We start from the raw sequence: 22,481 nt of genomic DNA, 5'->3' as shown, positions 1-22,481 counted from the left end.
AGACCTTGGCTTTTCCAGGCTTAAGTTTTCTCATCTGTAAAATAATGATCTCTGAAGTCACTTTTTAAGATTTTTGAAGGGTCAATGGTTTTGATATAAGGTGCCCCCAAAAGCTCCTGTATTTCTGCAGAAATATAGAGGTAAAATGATTGAACAGATTGGTGGTAATTATAGGCAGATGAGGCGTGGCTGGAGGAGGTAGGTCATTTGAGGGGTGGGGGACATGTCCTAGAAAGGTGCATCTTTTCTGTGGCCCCCTTCTCTCGCTCTGCTTTCTGACCCTGCCATAAGCTGAGAATCTTTTCTCTGCGGGGCTCTTCCTCCATGATTGCTGCCTCACCTTGCCTAGAGCAATGGAGTTATTCACCTATGGACTGAGATTTCTAAAACCATGAGCCCCAAATAAATTTACCTTCCTGTAAGTTTTTCTTGTCAGGTATTCTGATCACAACAACACCAAAGCTGACTTAAAGCAGTCATTCTGGCAAAATTATTACCTACTGTGAATCACATGATTTACTAAGTCATTAAATAAAGATTACAGGGCTGGGGAGATAGCTCAGCTGGTAGAGTGCTTGCCTTGCAAGCACAAGGCCCTGAGTTCGATCCCCAGTACCACCAAAAAAAAAAAAAAAAGACTTAAGGAGCACCTATGGTAGATAAGGAAAAGTATAATGAGTAAAACAGAGTCTCTTCAAAAAGTCCATAGTCTAGTCACTAGCCTAGTAGAACCCAGTGCCTATGGTTTTTCTTTCCATAACAAAAGTAACCTTAAAACTAAAATACCAGCTGTGGAATATGTAGTGAAGAATTGACTTTACCCAGAGAGACGTCTGGTCTTTCCCTTTGCTACCGGGAGGTGATCTCCAGGCCCCTATATGCTTGATAGGAATGTTTTTGTTTGCCTGGGGGCCTTGATCACTGGAAGATCTAACAATTGATCTATGGTAGGAGCACTGGGACATATCAGTTTTCACTTTCCAGAGATACCAGCCTGGACCTCTAGGAGGGGCTGGAGACCAAAGGGCAGCTACAGGAGCAGTATGTGATTAAGTTCCATCAAATTTTGGGACAGCGAAGTCTTAGGTAGACTTCCCTAGTTGGCAGTATTTTGTGAGTACTGTCAGAAACAGTGGCCAAAAAGAGTTATCACCGCCCCTGGCTCCACAGAGAGAGAATAATCAGAAGCTCTACGTGTGGACCACTCTCAGATTCTGTCCTATACACCTCCTTCCCTTGGCAGACTTTAATCTGTATATTTCCCTTGCAATAAACTTGATTTTACTGAGTTCTATGAGTCATTCCAGAGAATTATTACACCTGAAGGTAATGCTGGGAACCCTTGACTTTGCTTGCAACTGCTCTGAGAAATGAGGGAAGTCTTATGGAGGACCCTGACCTATACAGCTAGGCAAACTCATTTCAGGGAACTATGCTAAATTCACTTACACTAAATGAGATGGGGCAAACTACTCACCAAGATTCTTTTCATGTTAAATGGTCTAATACTAATCATTGATTTTTTACTAAATTAGAATGTGTGCCAGGGAAGACAGAAGAATTAAAAAAAAAAAAAGTGAAGGAAGAAAAAAACAGAAGGGCACCTCATTTTAAAGCAGAGGAGTTGCTGCATCAGGGTTTCACAACTTTGGCAGTACTGACCTTTTGGGGTGGTTAATTCTTTATTAGGGCAACTGACCTATTACAGGATGTTTAATAGCAGTACAGGATGTTTAATAGCATCTGTGGCTGCTACCCACTATATACTAACAGCACCCACTCAGGCTACAACAACCAAAATTATCTCCAAATATTGCTACATGTCCCCTGGAGGTGGGGGTAGGCAAAAATTGCCCCCAGTTGAAAATAGCTGCTATAATGCAGGAGGGAAAAGTCATTTTTTAAAAAGAATGTTAGGCAGAGATCATTAGAGAGAAAACTTCCAATGCTTCACTACTTTACTTAGTCCCAGCCTTGATTATTTTTCACTACAAAATAAGCTTGGCAGATTTTGTGCACCATGGAAAACACATACCTATGCTTCACATGACATATATAAAAATCTTAATAGTAATAATGAAAAAAAATAACTAGCAATTTATATACCAGTGGAAGATTAATCAATGGGGAACCATTAATATAAGAAGGAAGCAATATACATATTAAGACCCAATATTTTGAAGGAATAATATTTCTATCACTTTAAAAAGTAGAAAGGCAAATATTTTTAAAATAATGTTTTAGGAAAACATATTCTGAGGTTTTACATATACAACACTTATATTTTCAAAAACATAAAGAAACCCTTTGATTTAAAATACTTTAAAATTATGTGTACAACTATTAAATGTGCTATGGTTTGAATGTGGTTTCATGTAGGGAATATTTCTCAAGCTTATTTGACAGCAGTCGCTGACACCATGGTCTAAGTAAGCCAAACAGTCTAAGCAGAGAAACTGAGGTAATAGTAAAGACTCGCCAATGAATGAAGGTCTCTGCAGCTGTTGAGGCTGAGTTTGAGCTGAGGGGAGGCCTGGCTCTGTCATGCATCCCAGAAAGCTGTGATGTGAGCTCACCCATGCTGCCTTGCCTCATGCTGTGTGCAGGAGCTTACCGTCCCGCAGTCCTTGGTCTCAGACCTATTGCTGGGCAGAATTGCTTAGGCATGCTTGGTTTGTTTACACTACCTCGACGTATAGTTCACCTATAGGCTGACTCTGTTATACTTTAACAAGCATGTTAACCTGACTGGATAATGTGCCTATATATATATATATATATATATATATATATATATAATGTGCCTATATATATATATATATATATATATATATATATCCTGTATAACCCTAAATAAAATTAGATCTGTGCCTCTAGAGCCTGGTCTCCGACGTCTGAGTAAGCGCACTAGGTAAGGTAGGCGTTGTTCGTCCTCAACCTCAGTGAACCCCGTCTCTGAACATCTACAGTTTCATGTGTTGGGGGCATGGTTCCCAAAGTGGCAGTACTAGGAGACAACGTGGAACCTCTAAGGAGGCCCAGTGAGAAGTCATTGGAGTTCTGCTGCCAGAGGGGAATACTGGTCTCCGAAAGTGAGTTCTCACAAGAGTAAGTAGTTTAAAAAGTCTGAGCCTAATCCCTAAATTCTTCTCTAGCTTCCTTTTCAAGATGGGATCCTTCCTCCCACCCATGCTCTGCAATGTACCATGGAGCCCTCACCAGATCCTGTACCATACTTAGTTCTTTCAGCTCCCAGACTTTTACAAAGTTGACCTGTTTCAGGTATTTCATTTCAATAAGGGAAAACTGACTAATAAAATATGTCAAATAAAAATAAGAAAAATTAAAATCCACTTATTGGGTACCCTGAAATCTACAAAACAATGGTGAAGGAAACTAAAGGTGATGCAAATAAATGAAAAAGACATCAAAATTTCATGAATTGGAAGACTACATGTTGTTAAGATGTTCATATAACCCAAAGTGATCCACAGATTCAACCTAATCTCTATCAAAATCCTAACATTGTTTTTTGTTGAAATAGAAAAATTTATCCTGAAATTCATATGAAATATCAAGGGTCCCTAAGAAATTAAAACAATTCTGAAAAAGAGGAACAAAGTTATCAGACTCACATGCCTGATTCCAAAACATTACAAAGTATAGTAATCAAAACAGTGTGGTACTGGCATAAAGACAGATTAAGGAAACAGAAGAAACCGCAGAAATAAACCCTTCCATATATAGTCAAATGATCTTTAACAAGGATGCCAAGACTATTAAACAGGGAAAGGACAATCTTTTCAACAAATGGTACTGGGCAAACCAGATATCCATATGTAAAAGAACAGAGTTAGACACTTACATTACACCATATACAAAAAAGTAACTCAAAATAGGTCGAAGGCCTAAATCTAAAGTCTTCTATAATCTATAAAACTCCTAAAAGAAAATACAGCAGAAAAGCTTCATGGAATTGATTGTGGCAATTATTTCTAGAATACGACACCAAACACATAAGCAACAAAACAAAAATAGACAAGTGGAACTACATCAAACTAAAAACCTTTGCACATCAAAGAATACATACAATCAACAGCATGAAAATGCAACTTACAGGATGAGAAAAATATTTGCAAATTGTGTATCTAATTAATATCCAAAATATATAAAGAACTCCTAAAATTCAATATCAAAAATAGACAATTCTCCATTGACAGATGAATGGACAAACAAAATATGGTACATAAATACAGTAGAAACCTTTAAAAAGAGGAAATCCTGTCACATGCTACAACATGGATAAGACTTGAGGACATTATCTTAAGTGAAAGAAGTCAGTCTCAAAACATAAAAACTCCATGATTTCACTTATGTTAGGTACCCAGAGTACTAAAATTCAAAGAAATAGAAAGCAAAATGGTGGTTATTGGGGATTTAGGAAAGGGGAGAAGATAGGGCATTGTTGTTTAATAGACACAGAGTTTCATATTTATAAGATGAAAAAATTCTGAAGACCTGTTTCACAGGAATGTGAATATACTTAACACTACTGATCTTTACATTTCAAGATGGTTAAGATAATAAATTGTATGATATGTGATTTTTACCATTTTTAAAAATTTCACTTACAGGAGGTCTTCTGCCATGACTTGTTCTTACTGCTTGCTGAAAACCTGTATCATTCTCCAATTCCTAAAATGAAAAGGCAAATTTAACATTCAAAATGAAAAGAGAATTGGAAAAAAAAAAAAGTTTAAGCTCCTCTGGTATTCAGGATCCTCTATAATTCATCTTATCCTTGATGCTGACATCAGGGTTGGGACTCAAGCACTCCTGTCCTCAAATCTTTCCCCAAATATCAAGGCTACTTTCTTTCCTACTAAGAATACTGATGTTATGTTAGTTAATTTTAAGGGCACTTTATTGAGTATTATCCAAAAGGTCAGTATCATAATGCCTATTTAAAAGATGGCACATACAGGATATGACCCTTCCTCTCTTCCTAGTAGCTACAGCAGTAAGAATGTAAGAAGAGATTCATCTCTCTCTCTCTCTCTCTCTCTCTCTCTCTCTCTCTCTCTCTCTCTCTCTCTCTCTCCCTCTCTTCTCTCTCACCCCCTCCCTCCCTTCCTTTTCCTCTCTCTCTTTTTCCATATGCTAGGGTCATGCTACCACTCCTACCTGAGAAAGTCCCAGGACAGAAAAGGGCATATTTTCTACAAGCAAGGAGGCAAACACTTTCTATTATTCTGTTTCCATCTGCTCAAGTGAAAAACCTTTGCATCTCACTGGACAGGTAAAGTCTGAGATTCAGACTAAAGTTAACCTAGCTGGCTCCATGGAGGACTCCACTGAGTCCAACCTATTCTGTCATGGAACCATCTCAGCTGAAATAAGTTATTATGCTTTTCTGATTTGTGACCTGTATTTTCCCCTCAGAAAATCTGAGGAAAGAAATACTAGTCAAGGTCAGAGATACAATTGTTCCTAAGTTTCCCAAACAAAATGCCATTTTTTAAGCTCTCTAAAAAGCACCCAGTTTTACCAACTGCCAATCTTTTAACAAGACTTCATTTCCTATTTATAGAACACAATCTGGCTGTAATCATTCAGATGCACTTTAGTACAACTCTCATACTTGCCTTTGATTTATTCTAATTTACTTCCCACAAAAATAAACCTGCGGCTATGGTTTGAATGTGGTTTGTCCCCTAGAGGTTCATAGGTTGGAAGTTTGATCCTCAGTGTGGTGATGTTGAGGATATGGAATCTTTGAGTGGTGGAGGAGATAATTAGGTCATTGGAGGTGCTGCCCTTGAAAGGGATTTATGAAGGTCTTGTGAAGTTAGTTCCTAAGAGAACAGGTTCTTATAAGAAGACAAAACTAGCCTCTTTCTCTCTCTCTCCGCTCTGGCTTCTTGTCTCACCCTGTGGTCTGGCCTGTTATACCCACTCCTCTCATAATACCATGCTGTGATGCAACCCAAGGGACCCTCACCAGAGGACCAACAGATGGAGCTGCCTGATCTTGAGACTTTCAATCTCCAAAACTGAGATAATTTTTCTTTATATATTACCAAGCCTCAAGTATTTTGTTATAGCAATAAGAAACAGACTAATATACTTGCTCAGTATTAAAAAATAAATAATACATGTAAAATGGAGTCACAATTAACTTTTTTTAAAAGTCTGCAGAAAATCAACATAAAATGTTCATATAAACAGGATATTAATACACTGCACTTTAAACATGATTTTATTACAAGCATTCTTCAACTTTTAATTTAAATTATCTTTATAACCTTCCATATCAACTACAGAAAATTAAAGTACACAATGTTCAGTCACAAAAACTGGGAACTTTTGTATAAAATATAAAGTCAAAGGCAACCTCCAATATAATTAATTATACTTCTACTTTGACAGACCTTTTGGTAAAAAGATGTCTTCTAAGATTCTTGAACTACTCACAAAATTTGATAAGCTCAGTAAGGGCTGGGGTTATGGTTCAGTGGCAGAGCGCTTGCCTAGCATGTGTGAAGCACTGGGTTCAATTCTCAGCAACATATATAAATATAAATAAAATAAAGGTTTGCTGACAACTAAAAAAAAATTAAAAATAAGCTCAATAAATTTAACTAAGCTCAATAAATTTAACTAAATGACAAACTAGAAAAAATGGTCAACAAATTCTCTAATAACAAACACCAAACACAATTTTTGTTACTTTTTCTTTGTACCTTGACAAACTATATATTCTGTGATCATCTTTTTTTTTAATTTTTTTTTATTGTAAACAAGATCATCTTAAGCAACAGTTTCAAGTAATTAAGTTACAGTGCATCTGTTATTATTACAGATAACTGCATGACACTTCAAACTTAGGACACTAAAACAAATAAACAAGCAAAAAAAACCCTGGTTTTAGGTATTTTCAGATGATCTAAGTCCTTTTAATTTATACATTCAGATAGTGATGAAAAACAGAAGTATATAACTCATCTTCATTCATTTATATAACATTTCTCATGATCTTCCCTTCTGCTACAATAATTATTGGCAGAATTAATAGAATCTTCACTAATAGCACTTTTCTAGATTTTTAAGTCAACTTACTTAATCTAAAGCATAAAAAAGCAGAAAACCCTCAAATCCAAAGTCTTCATAAATCAACTGAGCTGGTTCACAAAAGACTAATATAAAAAAAAAGTTTGTTTTTTTTACCTCAGTATCATAGATTGGATTGTAGTCATTATAACCAGAATAAAGATCATCATCATCTGTCTCTGGAGCCAGGTGCACATTTTGCATCATTTGTGCCTAAGAAAAATCAACAGTATAAATGTTATAATTTGGATCAATTCTCAGAGCCTTTTAAAATTATTTATAAATACTAACAAAATTATTATTTTTTTGAGATATGATTCACATACTATAAAAATTATCCTTTTTAAAGCATACTATTCAGTGGCTTTTGGTATTGCCACAAGTTGTACTACCACCACCACAATCTAATTCCAAAACATTTTCTTCATCCCATGAAGAAAGCTGGGGCCTTTTAGCAGTCACTCTCCAATTCTTTCCTCCAGTTCCTGGCAACCATTAATCTACTTTCTGCCTCTATGGATTTGTCAATTCTGGGCATTTCATGTACATGGAATCATACAGTATGTGGCCTTTTGTGTCTGGCCTCTTTCACTTAACATGTTTTCAAGGTCTATCCATGATGTACTACGTTATCAGTACTGCATTATTTTTCATGGCTGAATAATACATTCATAACATTTTGTTTATCTATTTTTTAGTGGACACAGGTTGGTTCCACTTTGGGGCTTACAACACTGCTGTGAATATTTGCATAAAGTTTTGGCATGAATATATGTTCAATTCTATTGGGTATATGTTATGGTTTGGAAATGAGGTATCCACCAAAAGTTCATGTGTGAGACAATGCGAGAAGGTTTGGAGGAGAAATGATTGGGTTGTAAGAGTCTTAACCCAAACAGTGATTTAATCCCCTCATAGGGATTAATTGAGTGGTGACTAAAGTGGTAGGGTGTGGCTGGAGGAGATTAGAATTGGGGTGTGGCTTTGGGGTATATATTTTGTATCTGGAAAGTGGAGACTCTCTCTGCTTCCTGATAACTGTAATGTGAGCTGCTTCCCTCTGCCACCCTCTCCTGCCATGATGTTCAGCCTCACCTTGAGCCCCAATAAATGGAGCCCATCTTCTGTGGACCAAGATTAAGACCTCTGAAACTGTGAGCCTCAAATAAAGTTTTCCTCCTCTATAATTGTATCGATCGGGTCCTTTAGTCACAACAATGAAAAAGCTGACTAAAACAGTATATATCTAGGAATGGAATTGCTGGGTCATATGGTAACTCCATTTCTAACTTTTGAAAAAGCTACCAGACTGCTTTCCAATGTGGTTGCAACATTTTACATCCCTTCAGCAATGTATGAGCTTTCTAATTTCTCCATGTCCTAGCCAACACTTATTATTGGCCCTTTTTGTTAGAGCCATACTAAAGGATGTGAAATATCTACTGTGGTTTGGATTCACCTTTTTCCTGATGATTAGTGATGTCAAGCATCTTTTCATGTGTTTATTGGCTATTTGTATAATCTCTTTGGAGAAATGTCTATTCAAATTCCTTCCCCTTTAATAAAATGGTCATTTGTTTTTTTTTTTTTTTAAGAATTTCAGCTTTTTAAAAAAACTTTATTTTATTTAGTTTTGTATGTGGTGCTGAGGATTGAACCCAATGCCTCATGCATGGTAGGCAAGCGCTCCACCACTAAGCCACAATCCAAGCCCTAAAATGGTTATTTGTCTTATCCAGCTATAAAAATTTTAATTATTCTGGATATTAGATTTTATTGTATATATGCTTTGCAAATATTTTCTCCCATTTTGTACAATGTCCTTTCACTTCTTGGTAATATCCTATAAAGCACTAAGATTTTAAAATTTGATATATAATTTATCTATTTTTTTCTTTATTTTTTGTACTTTTGGTATCACATCTAAGAAACAAATGCCTAAACCAAGGTCATGAAAATTTATACCTATTTTTTCCTAAAAGCCTTTGATTCACTTTGAGTTAACTTCCCATTACTCTTTGAAGATGAAAATTCATTACTGCGAGAGCAAATATCAGCCAGATAGAAAGTCACTTCAAAATACCCCCGAAGAGTCACTGATAGAAGATGCATATAATGTTTTAACTTAAAAGCTTTAGCTCAGATAATATAGAGACCACATTTTCCCCTTATCTATGGTTTTATTTTCCATGGCTTCAGTTACCTACACTTAACCAACAGTTCAAAAATATGAAATGGAAAACTCCAAAATAAACAATATCCAATTATAAGTAGTGTGATAAAATATTTGATCCCACCTTGGACCTGAATCATCCCTTTGTCCAGAGTATCCACACTGTGTATGCTATTGACCCATTAGTCACTTAGTAGCCATCTTAGTTATCAGGTCAACTCTTGCAGTATCACAGTGCTTGTGTTCAAGCACTTATTAGTAGCCCCAAAGCACAAAAATAGTGATGCTGGCAATTCAGACATGACAAAGAGAAGCCACAGTGCTTTCTTTTAGCATCAGGACACTTCATTAAAGGGTGAGAATAGGAGAATAAGATATATTGAGAGAGAAGATTCACATAATTTTATTACAACATACTGCTATAACTGCTCTATCTTATTAGTTATTGTTAACCTATTGCAGTGCCTAATTTATAAATTAAACTTTATTATAGGTATGTATATACAGCAAAAATCAGAACATACATAGGGTTCAGTACCAGTAAAGGTTGCAGGTGTCTACTGTGGGCCTCACAACACATCCCCTAAAGATAAGAGTGGAATACTGTAATACATCAGTGGCTCTCAAACATCAGAAACCTAAAAACTTATTAAATTCAGATTGCTTTTCCCCAGTCAAAAGTGTTTCTGACTCAGTAAATCTTGAGTGGGCGATATCATCACCCTCTCAATTCCATTCTATTAAGTCACCAAGTGATGCTGATGCTACTGGTCCAGGGATCCCACTATGCAAATCATTATGCTAAGCAAGAACTTCTTATTATAAGCCCTATGTAAATAGTCAAGCTTCCATATTAACAAGCAACTTTTAGGATTAGAGATCCTTTTTGCTAGATTGTAAACCAGATTGTAAAAAATTTATACCTTGAACAGATTTTAGTTGAACAAATATTTAGTGGAATATACTACTTTTAAAGATATGGAAAGTAAACCTAAAAAGGTGAAAACAATTATCTATGGCTAACAGCTACATTTGACAAAATAAATACCACTCAGGGTTTCTGGATTCTCCAAGCTCTTTCAAAAGCAGCTTATACACGCAATAAGCTTCTCATCTTGAAATAATTTGAGGATAATGCCACCTCAATAAAATAAAGTGACAGTAAAACATTTTTTTTAAATCTTAAAGATATGTCTTAACGTTTCTACTATGATGGATGGTCTACTTCCAACATGTCTATTGTAGTTTCTCTATCACAACCAGAAAATCAGCCTGGTAAACAGAAAAACCGGAATTTTAGGCTTAGAAAAAAATCTTGGGAAACCAGTAGCTGCCCCCCCCCCCCCCCATATCTTCAGTCTGCATCTTTGGGCTCAATCTAACTGCAAACAGTTAAGTACTTGAGGGAAAAAAAAAATTACATTTGAACATGTACAGTCTTTCTCTGGTCATTATTCCCTAAACAACTACTTATAACTATTTATATAACATTTACATTGTATTAGGATTCTTAAGTAATCCCAAAGTGATTTATACTTATATGGAAGGATTGTATTAATTATATGCAATTTTACATGAGACTTGAGCAACTGAGAATTTGGAATTAAGGGTGAGTGGGTCCTGGACCAATTCCCTGGGGAAACAGAGGGTCTCTGAAATGTTTATGTACTTTATGAATTCTTTGGTGAACTTGTGCCTTCATTTCTGCCTCAACCTTTTATTAGACAAGCTCCAAAAACTTGACATAAGAATTAAAGAGAAATGGTCACCGTATCTGCTGCCGGCGCCCTGGTCAAAAGCCGGCGCAATGGTCCTATCGTGTTTGGAGTTCCTTCGTTAAGGTGTGACCACGACCTGGTACAGCCAAGAGGAAAACTGCACCGCCCATGCCTTTAGGAGGAGGAATAAAAACGGGTGCTAGCTATGGAAACAGATGTTTGCTGTGTGCAAACCAACAGCAGCGTCAACTAGGGAAGGACGTGGGTACCCCAAGGGCCACAGGTGGGTGGGAAGGGGGCGAGGGCGGGCAGAGTCTGCTCTCCGCCCCTCCGCAGGCCCCACGTCGCGAGCAGGGGGAGGCCCACGGCGGGACCCGTGCGCTTTACACTGCACAGCACGGCCGCTAGGAGTCCGAAGGCGCTCGGGCCCCCGGGCCCTTCTCCTACCTCTCGCTGAGAGGAGTGCGGTGAATGCGACTCGAGCCCAGGGAAGTGGCGGTTTGCGCGAATCTACTCAGAGCCTCCGCAGGCCAGAGCGCCGCGGCGGAACGGTTGCCAAGGGCGGAATCCAAGGAAGCCTCTCCCATAGTCCTCCGCGCGGGACCGGAAGCGCGGGGGCTGAGGGGAGACCCGTAGGGAGGGGGCCGGGAGGGGCGCCCTGCGCCTCTGAACCCGGGCGAGGTGGGGTCGGGGCAGGGTCTGGGTGGGCTGGGGGTGCAAGATCCGATAAATCCTGATTTGAAATAGCCCAGAAAGCACATGACCAAACGATGGTTCCTAGGTTATTTTGCAGTGTCTCCTGGAGCCACCACAGTACTCTTGTGAACCTGGGAAGCCCGTTTGCTGTGTAATCCCTGAAAATAAATTTATTCGTCACCCTGCAAAATTGTCCTCATGATACCTGTGTGGGAAATCTTACCCCCACCACTTTGTCTTCATAATTAACTTCTTATTAAGTTTTAAAGGTAAATTTGGAGACATAGAGGTAGTCTAAGAAACTAGTAATTAATGAGTTTTAAAAATTAAATATCTCCCAAAAGGGAGATATTTTCCTTGGGTCTCTCACATTTTTGAACATCTTTTGAGCAGAAGCCCTAATGGCTTTTGTTCTGGACTTACTGTGGTGGTTGATTTTATCTGTCAAGTGAGCTAGTCTCTGGTATCTGCAGAGTGATCCTATTCCTTAAATGAAATTTCTTAGTAAATATGCATACAGTTGGTTCTGTTTCGTGGAGAACCCTGACTAATATTACTGTCTTTTCAAGGAAAAGTGAACAACTTTTGAACGCTGAAATAAGTACTTCAAAAAGGAGGATTATTGATGTCCAGTATAATAAAGATAATCCCTCCCTGTTCCTCCTACCCAAAGGCTTAGCCAGTTAGTTGGTTTGCAGTGTATTATAGAATATTAATATTTCTTAAGCTTGGGGTTTTCTTAAATTTGACACAAACCCACTGCAATTACAGTGGTCTCCTGGGCTTCCCCCATGGTATTTGGGGGGTGGGGGTAGAGGAACCAAAGGGAATTTGGAAACTCAGGCTGCTTGCTGTGTTGTGAAGAATAAAATCCTTTGTCTCTGATGCAGGTGTTTTCTGCCAGCATTCCTGAAACTATTAGGCTAACTTGCAGGTAAGTGACATCCTACACAATTATCAATAGTATCTAGCTACTATGCCTAGCTAGAAGGAGATATTTAATGAGTATTTGTTGAATTAGTGAATGCTGTAAAACCCTTCTTTCAGGTTACTGTACTTTAATACATAGAGAGAATTTTCATTTTCTTTAGGTCTCCAGGCTATAAATTTACAACTCCTTCAATTGTTTCATTGAAAACAGATTCAAGTTGGTTCAACTTTGTTGTTCTTTACAGGTGGTACCGTTACTAATACAGGGAGTGTTCCATTATCTTCACTTGAAATGGTATAATGGAGTTAACATTTATCAAACACATGCCTATTATTGCCAGACAAAATGAATGTTAGGGTCACTTCTTGTATTACTAAAATATAAAATCTACAGAAACAGAGATTTTTGTCTTTTTTGTTCCACACTATATCTCTAGTACTTTAAAAAGTGCCTGAAATTTGTTGACTCCCTACAATTATTTGTTGAATGAATTGTCAGTCTTATAATTAGTTATGTATAGTGGAGAAGTTAATGCTTGAAGCAAGCAAGCAACGTTTGCCCCAAATAAAAGCTACTGTTATTTTCTTAATATTTTTTGTGAGGTGGGGTACCAGGGATTGAACTCAGGGGCACTGGACCACTGACCCACATCCCCAACCCTATTTTGTATTTTATTTAGAGACAGGGGCTCACTGAGTTGCTTAGCACCTCGCTTTTGCTGAGGCTGGCTTTGAATTTGTGATCCTTCTGCCTCAACCTCCCAAGCTGCTGGGATTACAGGCGTATGACACCATACCTAGCATAGTGTCATTTATTAATATGAAGAAAAGTTAGAGGAGAAGCGGGTTTAAGAGAGAAAATTAGTTTTGAACACACTGGATTTGAGATGCCTGTAAAATATGATATGCAAATAGAGATGTTGAGCTGCCAACTGTATGTGAAGTTACAAAGCTCAAGAGAATAGATCCTATCTGGAGATGTACATTTGCAATTTGCTGTCTCCTAAAACAGATGGATTTGAAACCTGAGGGTGAGTGTGATTGGTTTTGCGGGGGAGAAGAATATAGAGGGATTTTAAAAATGAGCCTGGAACTGAGACCTGGAAAACAATATAGAAAGACTTTGTAGAAGAGGAAACCCTAATGATTCTCTTTAGTGGGCAGACATATTGAAGCAAAATCAGGAATGCTAAAGCAATGGAAGCCAAGGGAAATAAATGTGTGAAACAGGAGGGAGTGGCTGAGTTTGTTGAATGCTGTCAAAATGGTCAGTAAGTTAAACCAAATACCTATTCTGTTGATTTAGCAAGGGGTCTTCCAGTGAAAAGGGGCCTGCTCTGAGTTGACTTGTACTTGGGCATTGTATTGAACCATTTTTTGTTACTGAAATGAAATATGTGAAGCAAACTAACTTTACGTAGAAGAGAGTTTTATTTTGCTCTTAGTTTGGAATGCTGAAAGTCTAAACAGCATGCTTGGGCTCTTGTAAGGGCCCCACGATAAATAGCAGGAATGTGAGTGAGAACGAGAAATCACATCATCAAAGAGAAAGTCAGAAAGGCTGCATGACCAGGCTTATGCTTTTATAACCACCCTCTTGTGAGAAATAACCACGGTCCTAAGAGGAAAACCTCAATCTCTTCAGGGCACATCCCTATTGACCACAGGACCTCCCACCAGTCCTATATCTTAAAGATCCCATACCACCATACTGGGAACCAAGACTCCTAACACATGAGCTTTGGAGGACAAACCACATCCAAACCATAGCAGTGATGAAGTAATGAGTGGATATGAAAACTCAAAAAGCATGACTATAAATTGGAAGAAAAAGAGAGGTAGATGGCTAGGGAGTCCATGGCTAAGAAAGTTTTCATTGATTTTTTGTTTTGTTTTTTTGTTTTTGAAGCTTTTTATTATTCATATTATTTTATATAGCTAAACATTTATATTTGTTTTAGAGTTGTCTCAGTTGAATTACAATTAAAGTGTAATAATGGCTTATTTCTGACAACATGAGACTTTAAATGATATATTTTCTCAACATATCTTTAGGGAAGTACACAGCATAGTTACCACTTTGGAATACACATATAACATGAGACCATTGATTTGTTTTTAAGATGGAAGATAATAAGACATGTTTTAAAGCTAAGGGAATTGATCCAATAGAAAGAGTCTGAGGATCAAGGAGAGATGGATGAAAGTGAGGGGAATGGAGAAGTTTCCAGGTCTGAGAAAAGTGGTAAAGGTCTAGAATAAGCAAAATAAAAGGAGAACTTGTTAACTAAAGAAATGTAGAAATATTTCTTAGTAAGCTTGGGTGCTTGACACAAATGATCTTGAATTTATAGTAATGCTTATCTGCTCTGTTATCTGGTGCTCTGACCCCTTTTCTTTATTGGACCTGCATCAGGTACAGACATGGAAGAGGTAGATAATAGAATTATTCAGGTTGAAATTTATTCAGGTTGAAATTGGGCAATTACAAAGAAAGGGCAAGAGGAGAAAGGGAGTTGTATGGTAGACATGAAATTTAAATGGAAAATAATAAAGGAACTGAATTGAATGGAGCTAATAAATGGGAAGGAAGTAAAGGAGTTGGCTTTAAAATACTGTGGTTAGAAGAACAGTCACAATAGGATGACTGTGTAACAGACTAGAGAGGAGACTTGCTGAATTAGTGATGATGGAAATGGTGGAGTTTTAGGTGGCAACTAGATCCAAGGTTTGAAGATGGATGTGGGCTGGAAGAAGTCATTTGAGATTAAGGACTTGAAGTTTGAAGTCACTGGGTAAGTGGGAAGGTGCAGCGTGAATTAGGTGGTAAAGACTAAGGAAAAGCAAGGGAGGAAATTAGATGATGGTCTGAGATTCATAGTTGCAGAGGATTTATGAGAGTAAAGAAATCAAGAGAACATTATCAATTCTACCTCCTGACTTGGAAATTCCTAAGCTTTAAAAGAATAAATTACCCAAGAGGGCTTTCAAAGGAAGCAGTATCTGTGGAGATGAGCCAGTTTTCTGTGAAAGCAGAGAGCTGAGGAGAATAATAGGAAAAGAAGTGGAAGATATGGGGAATCTGCTCATTACAAAGCAGAAATTCTAGTGGGCTTCAGGAGGGGTTGGACCAGGGTGTTCTGACCAGAAAGACTTGCAGCCTGGGTGGTGACCTAGGAAAACAGGAATATGAGAGGGAGGCATATTAGTGCTGACACATTTTTCTAATGGCATTCTACTATGGCCTGAAAGTGAGGCTTAGTGACTCTGGCTAGAGGTATGACATTTCCTTATTCATGGTCAGGTGGTGATGCAACTGTGGGTGGTCTGCAGTGGCTAGCAGCTAGGATAAGTGGGCACCAGCACATGGAATTATTATTATTATTATTATTATTATTTTTTTTTTTTTTTTTTGCAGAGGGCAGTGGAACTTGGGTGGGTTCAGTCTTGTTTTCTAAATGAGGTTAATACTTTCATGGTTTTAGGGTCAGTATTTTTTTTTAAGGTCTTAACTATCATTCATCACTGATGACCAGTTACATTCTCTCTAACTGTTCTGCCTCTTTCCCTACTTCTGTGACCTGGATAGTGAGGTAGCCATCTTTGTTGCCTATTCTGTTACCATAGTGTTCTGACTTCTGTTACTGCTTCCTCTTTACTCTTCCATCTTCCATTTTGGTCTCAATCTATTCTGCACACTACCCAAAGTGAGCATCCTTAAGTGAAAATCTGATCACATTATCTTCTGCTCAAAAGTTTTGGTGCCCCCCACCCCTTTTCCTTGACTTTTGGGCAATCTAAACTTTACAAGGTGGCTTAGAAAACTCTTCACAGTCTTAAAGACCCATGTGGTCTTACTCAGGAATCTTTGTTGCAGCCAAGAAGAAACAACTTATGCTATTGTAAGCAAAAAGGAATGTTTTTAAAGAAATGATATCCAGAAACTCATTGAATTATCAGAAAGGCTGAGGAACAAGGCTTGGAAAAATAACAGAAGCTCAGGAAGTTAGGACACAGCCACAGTTGTATCACAGAAATGCCTGCTTTAAGTTTATGGAAATAACACCCTCAGTTTGTTCACCCTGCTTCACCACTGCTGCCCAATACCACTTGACATCTGCCATCCTGCCATTTGGACATATGTTACTACACAGCTAGACTCCATGCTTCTGGCACTTCTGTCTTATCACAAGACACTGGGTTTCTCCATGGATGAGTCCTTTGTCTCCCTCCCCCTCAAGTCAAAGTCCTACAAGGGAGGATGTACTGGTACCTTTAGGTCAATATGCCATGTTCTATAAACCAGGGGGCTCAAAGGCAGGGTGTCTACTACCCTTAAGCTTCTTATCACCTGTTTAGGGATTCTTCTGAAATGGGAAAGATGTTCAGATGTTGGTCATTTCAAAAAGACAAATGAGGGGTTGGGGTTGGTAGCTCAGAGATAGAGTGCTTGCCTGGCACATGTGAGGCAGTGAGTTCCATCCTCAGCACCACATAAAAATAAGTAAATAAAATAAAAGTATTGTGTCTATCTACAACTAAAAAACTATATTTAAAAAAAATGACAAATTGGGGCTGGGGTTGTGCCTCAGTGGTATAATGCTCACCTGGCACTTGTGAGGCCCTGCACTTGATCCTTAGCACCACATAAAAATGAAGGTATCGTGTCCACCTACAACTAGAAAATATATTTTTAAAAAATGACAGATGCGTATGATACTTTCCCAATTGTTCTCCTCATTTGGACATTTAGTTCCATCCATACTTGAGGTCTCTCAAATCACAGGAAAGAACCATGACCTCTCTTACCTCTAGGCTTTCACACATGCTAATCTCTTGTCCTAAAATGGACAGTTCCCTTAGCTTGGCCCTTTCTCCAGGTGGCCTTTCCTAATTCCTGCTGTATTCGTTTGCTTAGGCTTCATTACAAACTACCATAGGCTGGGGGCTTAAACAACAGAAATTTGTTTTCTCACAGTTTCAGAGCCTGGAAGTCCAGGATGAAGGTATCAGTAAGTTTGGTTTCTTCTGAGGCCTCACTTCTTAGCTTGTAGGTTGCCATGCTCTTGCTGACTCTTTGCATGGCTGTCCCTCTGTGCATTATGCCCTAGTGTCTCTGTGTGTCCTAATCTTCTCTTCTTGTAAGAACCCAATTGATTTAGGGCCCAACCTAAGGGCCCTTTTAACTTACTTATCATAGTCTCCTCTTATCTGTAATTTTGCTTTCTGCAGTTTAAGTTACCTTTAGTCAACTGTAGAATGAAAATAGTACTAGAGAGCAATGAGAAATTAAGACATTTTGAGAAAGACCATATTCACATTACTTTTTTAAAAAAATTTTGTAGTTAGTTATACATGACAGTAGAATGCATTTGACACATTGTACACAAATGGAGCACAACTTCTCATTCCTCTGGCTGTACATGGTGCAGAGTCACACCAGTAATGTAATCATACATGTATATAGGGTAATAGTGTCTGTCTCATTCCACTGTCCTTCCCATCCCCACCACCCCACCCCACCCCTCACTCCCCTCTGCACAATCCGAAGTTTCTTTGTTCTTTCCTACCCATGGGCCCCATTATGGATCAGCATCCACTTATCAGAGAAAACATTTGACCTTTGTTTTTTGGGGATTGTATTATTTCATTTAGCATGGTATTCTCTAGCTCCATCCATTTACCTGCAAATAACATAATTTCATTCTTCTTTAAGGCTGAGTAATATTTCATCATATATATCCATTCTTTATCCATTCATCTGTTGAAGGACATCTAGGTTGGTTCCATAGTTTAGCTATTGTGACATATTTACATAACTTTTGTTACACTGTATTGTTATAGTTGTTTTATGTTATAGTTATTGATGTTACTCTCTTACTGCCTAATTTATAAATTAGGCTTTATAATATGTATATATAAGGGTTGATATTATTCTAAGTTTCAGGCATCTACTAGTGGTCTTTCATGAATAGCAGGGGACTACTGTACTCTTTAAAGACCCTATCTCCAAATACATTCATATGCTGAGGTACTAAGGGTTAGGGCTTCCACTATGAATTTTGGAAGATTGGAGTGCAGTTCATAACACCTGGTCTATGTTAAATCCTATATGTTCATATAACATGTTGCTCTTCTACTGTAATGACAATAATACAGTTTCATCATCACTATTTATCCATTAAAGTTTGCCCACATGGACCATAAGTTGCTGCTCACTGCTACTGCTAGACTTTGAATCTGGAATGACCCCAAAGGCCCATGTGTTAAGAGTTTTGTCTCTAGCCCATGGCACTATAGTGAGGTAGTGGAAATTTTAAGACATGGGACCTTGGAGGGCGGGGCGTGGGTTTAGATCATTGGGAATGGACCCTGAAGCGAAGAGTGGGATCTCAGTTCCTTCCTCTTCCTCTTTTTTTCACATCCAAGTGAGCAGCTTTCTGTGTCCTATATTTCCACCAAGTTATGCTGCCTCACCATAGACCCAAAGGAAATGGAGGCAACCAACTATAGACTGAAACCTCCAAAATTATGAGCCAAATAAACCTTTCCTGTTTTATAAGTCGCTTGTCTCAGGTATTTGTTACAGTAATGGAGAGCTCCCTAACACAACTGTATTTCCAACATCTAGCATGGCAGAAAGTTCAGTTAATCTAATATGTAAGTTTTAGCCATTGTGAAAACCATCCACCTATTCTGCCCTCCAAAATACTATGAAATTCAGTGATTGCCTGTTAAATACTTAAATTATCATATTTTTAAACCTAAAAGTTAAAAACAAATTAGCCTGAAGATGCCAAATGAATTTTTTTCTTGTCTTTCAAATAACTGAGACCAGTGTTTTCTTTGGGCCAAAAAATCTTTTTTAGAAGGATGATTCTTATTCTTTGTGAAAATATAACCACTGAAGTTCTAAACTTCTTGTTTCTCTTACAATTAATCTGGTGCCCAACTTTGGTGTTTACTGCTTTGGTGTTTTGTCCTGTACTCTCTTTGTGATAAAATGTATAAGAATATGCATTAGTAGGCCTCATTTTACATATTTTATATCAAGTGCACTGTTCTCTCTACCTTGAGAGCCTCTGAGATTCATTTTCCTTAATAGGAAAAATTCTGTTTTCCCAACTATTACCAGTAAAGTACAGAAAAATCACCCTCATGGCCTTTGGCCAGGATCTTTAGATCCTAAATTGGTAATTAAGTGAACTCACACTTTAACCCAAAGTATCATACTTTGAGCTCAGATTTGCAAAATGTCTAACTTGTAAGTTACAAATTAACTTGAGCCTTCCAGTAGTTTCAATCTGTTATAAAATAAATGGACATTGAACTGTAAATTACCCCGCTGAAAGGGTCCTATGTCTGTTCACACCATAAAAACCACAGTCACTAGCTAGTTGAAACTAATCTGCAATATATAAGGAGGTATGAGGTGTAGTAAGCTGTACTCATACTATCGCATGCCCCAATGGCAGCACATGAACAAAACCAGAGTTTTATCTAAATAATTCTATTTTCTATCAAGGGAATAACTCTGTGAAGTCCAACCATTAATTGTGTAGCATATTGTTTGTCAAAGAGGAATTAGTCAAGTAAGTCATTGGTAATGACTAAGGATCACTCAAGATTGAAAAAGTTGTGCTCTCAGGCAGGTAGGGTGTCACATGCTTGTTGTAATCCCAGCAACTTGAGAGGCTAAGGCAGGAGGATTGCAAATTTGAGGCCAGCTTAGGCAACTTAGAAAGATCCTGATTCAAAGTGAAATTTAAACAAGGGTGGAGGATGTAGGTCAGTGGTAAAGTATCCTTGGGTTCAATACCCAGTACTGAAAAAAAAAAAAAAAAAAAAAAGAAAGCTCTTGTCCTAATGGCAAGGTACCCCAACTCAATGGTATATATAAAAATAAAATTATTGCTATCAAATACAAAATTACTACAGTATGCTCCTCATGCCATTGCAAAGCAGTCCATTGATTTTGCCTGCACTTTATTTTTTAAATCTTTGTTTTTTTAAATCTTGATTTTTGTTCTGAATCTTTCTTCCCACTTAAATTCAGTTCCCAAATGCCACATTCATGCTTCTAATCTTATCACTATAAAAAATTCTTAATGTCTACCACAGACAGCCCAATACTTAAATTAACTTGCATAAACATCCAGAATTATCCATATATTTATCATAACTTTCTGTTTTTTGTTTTTGTGGTTTTTTTTTTCTTTTTTGGTACCAGGGGTTGAACCCAGGAGTACTTGACCCCTGAGCCATATCCCCAGCCCTTTTAAAAAATATTTTATTAAGAGTCAGGTCTCACTGAGTTGTTTATGGCCTCACTAAATTGCTGAGGCTGGCTTCGAACTGGAGATCCTCCTGCCTCAGGCTCCTGAGCTGCTGGATTACAGGAGTGTGCCCAGCTCATTTTCTTTTTTATTTGTCACCCCAAATGGTAATTTTTCAGTAAAAAAGAAAAATGCCTGTTAGGTGAGGATTTCAGAGGCATTTCTAATGAAGTAAAAAAGAAAGTAACTTGGTATGAGTCTCAAGTACGTGGTACCTACTGTAAGAGACACGAATGGAGGATATTTCTGTGTCTGAAGACACAGAAGCTCTTTTGTTTGCATCATTTCACTGAACTGTAAGCTTTTGTGCATCCCATCTCTGTCATATGAATTGAGAATGAAACACATTTACATCAAAAGTTTGCATCTAGCTTTTATACAGTATAAAAGAAAGAATTCCTTTTTGTCTTTCAATGAAGAGGTTTTTAGGAATTTTTTTTTTTCTGGTTCTGGGGATCAAATTCAGTGACACACATGCTAAGCACACACTCTTCTGAGCTATACCCCAGTTCAAGAATATTTTTAAACAAACAAAAGACTCTACCTTCAGTTATTTGAAATCCTGTATTGTTTTGTCTTTAGTATAAGCATGTTTCAGATAGGATTAACAACAATTCAAGTATACTTTTTTGTTTACATTTTATATTAATGAAATAAAAATTTTAAACTGGTGAAAAAAAAATTGGAGGTTTTTAAAAACAGACTTCTCAATGAAATGTTTGGAGGAGGACTCAGCCCTGACGCGAGAAGGAAGTGTGTTCATTCTCCTCCACCATTTGGGCTCTTTGGTGGGAAAACAGAAAGACTGGCTGAGGAAAGCTTGTCTTTCTAAGGCAGGGACTTTGATTCTCTTTCCAGTATTGCCACTTAATTATTGTTTGACTTTGGGCAAGTCCTCTTCTACTCTACGACTGTTGTCACCTGTGAAAGTAGGGATTGGCTTGGTCTCTTCCAACTCTAACTGCCTTTTAATTTTCAGTATTGAAGATTGAACCAGCAGCCTCACACATGCTAAGCACTCAACCTCTGAGCTATATCCCCAGCTCTTGTTGTAATTTTATTTTGAGACAGGGGCTCACTAAGGTGTCCAGGTTGACTTCAACTTGACGATCCTACTGCCTCATCCTTCCAAGTATCTGGGATAAGAAATGTGCCACTATGCTCTGCTTCGAAGTATTTTGGCGTATTTGATCTCATCTAATTTCTCTTCACTTTCAGAAGAACTGCTCTACTCTAGCGTTTTATTCCCTGATAATTTGATGGATGTTCACAGTGAAAGAAATTTTAACAATTGTCAAAGGGAATTTCCTTAATATTTATTTATATTTTAGTTGGGGTTCAAAAGCAAGATCCCTGTTTCCACAAATCTCTCACTTTTAAGAACCAGTGAGGATGTTCTAGATTTAAGGTAATTGATCTGTATTCAGTGTGAAAGTAGATTACTAATTAAAACAGAAGAGAGTGGGGCACAGGGAAAAAAGTGGGAAAACACTCTCTACAGAATGTTCAAACAGTTTT

The 22,481-nt window shown here is 37.8% G+C and overlaps 2 protein-coding genes across 2 annotated transcripts in view; one reads left to right on the top strand and one right to left on the bottom strand.

Annotated features, from left to right (window-relative positions):
- Positions 1–11,616, bottom strand: part of LOC306660550 (intraflagellar transport protein 88 homolog) — a 160,384-nt gene extending 148,768 nt beyond the window's left edge. Inside the window, 3 exon segments of the mRNA XM_079138889.1 lie at positions 4,633–4,695; positions 7,228–7,323; positions 11,449–11,616. Of these exon segments, the coding sequence (XP_078995015.1) occupies positions 4,633–4,695; positions 7,228–7,317 (153 nt within the window). The 5' untranslated portion in view covers positions 7,318–7,323; positions 11,449–11,616.
- CRYL1 (crystallin lambda 1) overlaps positions 11,160–22,481 on the top strand; it is a 186,699-nt gene continuing 175,377 nt past the window's right edge. The window contains exon 1 of the mRNA XM_079138878.1: positions 11,160–11,468. The gene's annotated coding sequence lies outside the window, so the exon portion shown is untranslated. The remainder of the gene's footprint in view (positions 11,469–22,481) is intronic.

The sequence above is a fragment of the Sciurus vulgaris genome (genome assembly GCF_902686455.1).
Source record: "Sciurus vulgaris genome assembly, chromosome: 4".
In the NCBI taxonomy this organism is placed as follows: domain Eukaryota; kingdom Metazoa; phylum Chordata; class Mammalia; order Rodentia; family Sciuridae; genus Sciurus; species Sciurus vulgaris.
Note: the sequence above shows the minus strand (reverse complement) of the source record. Positions and strands in the feature narration are given on the sequence as shown.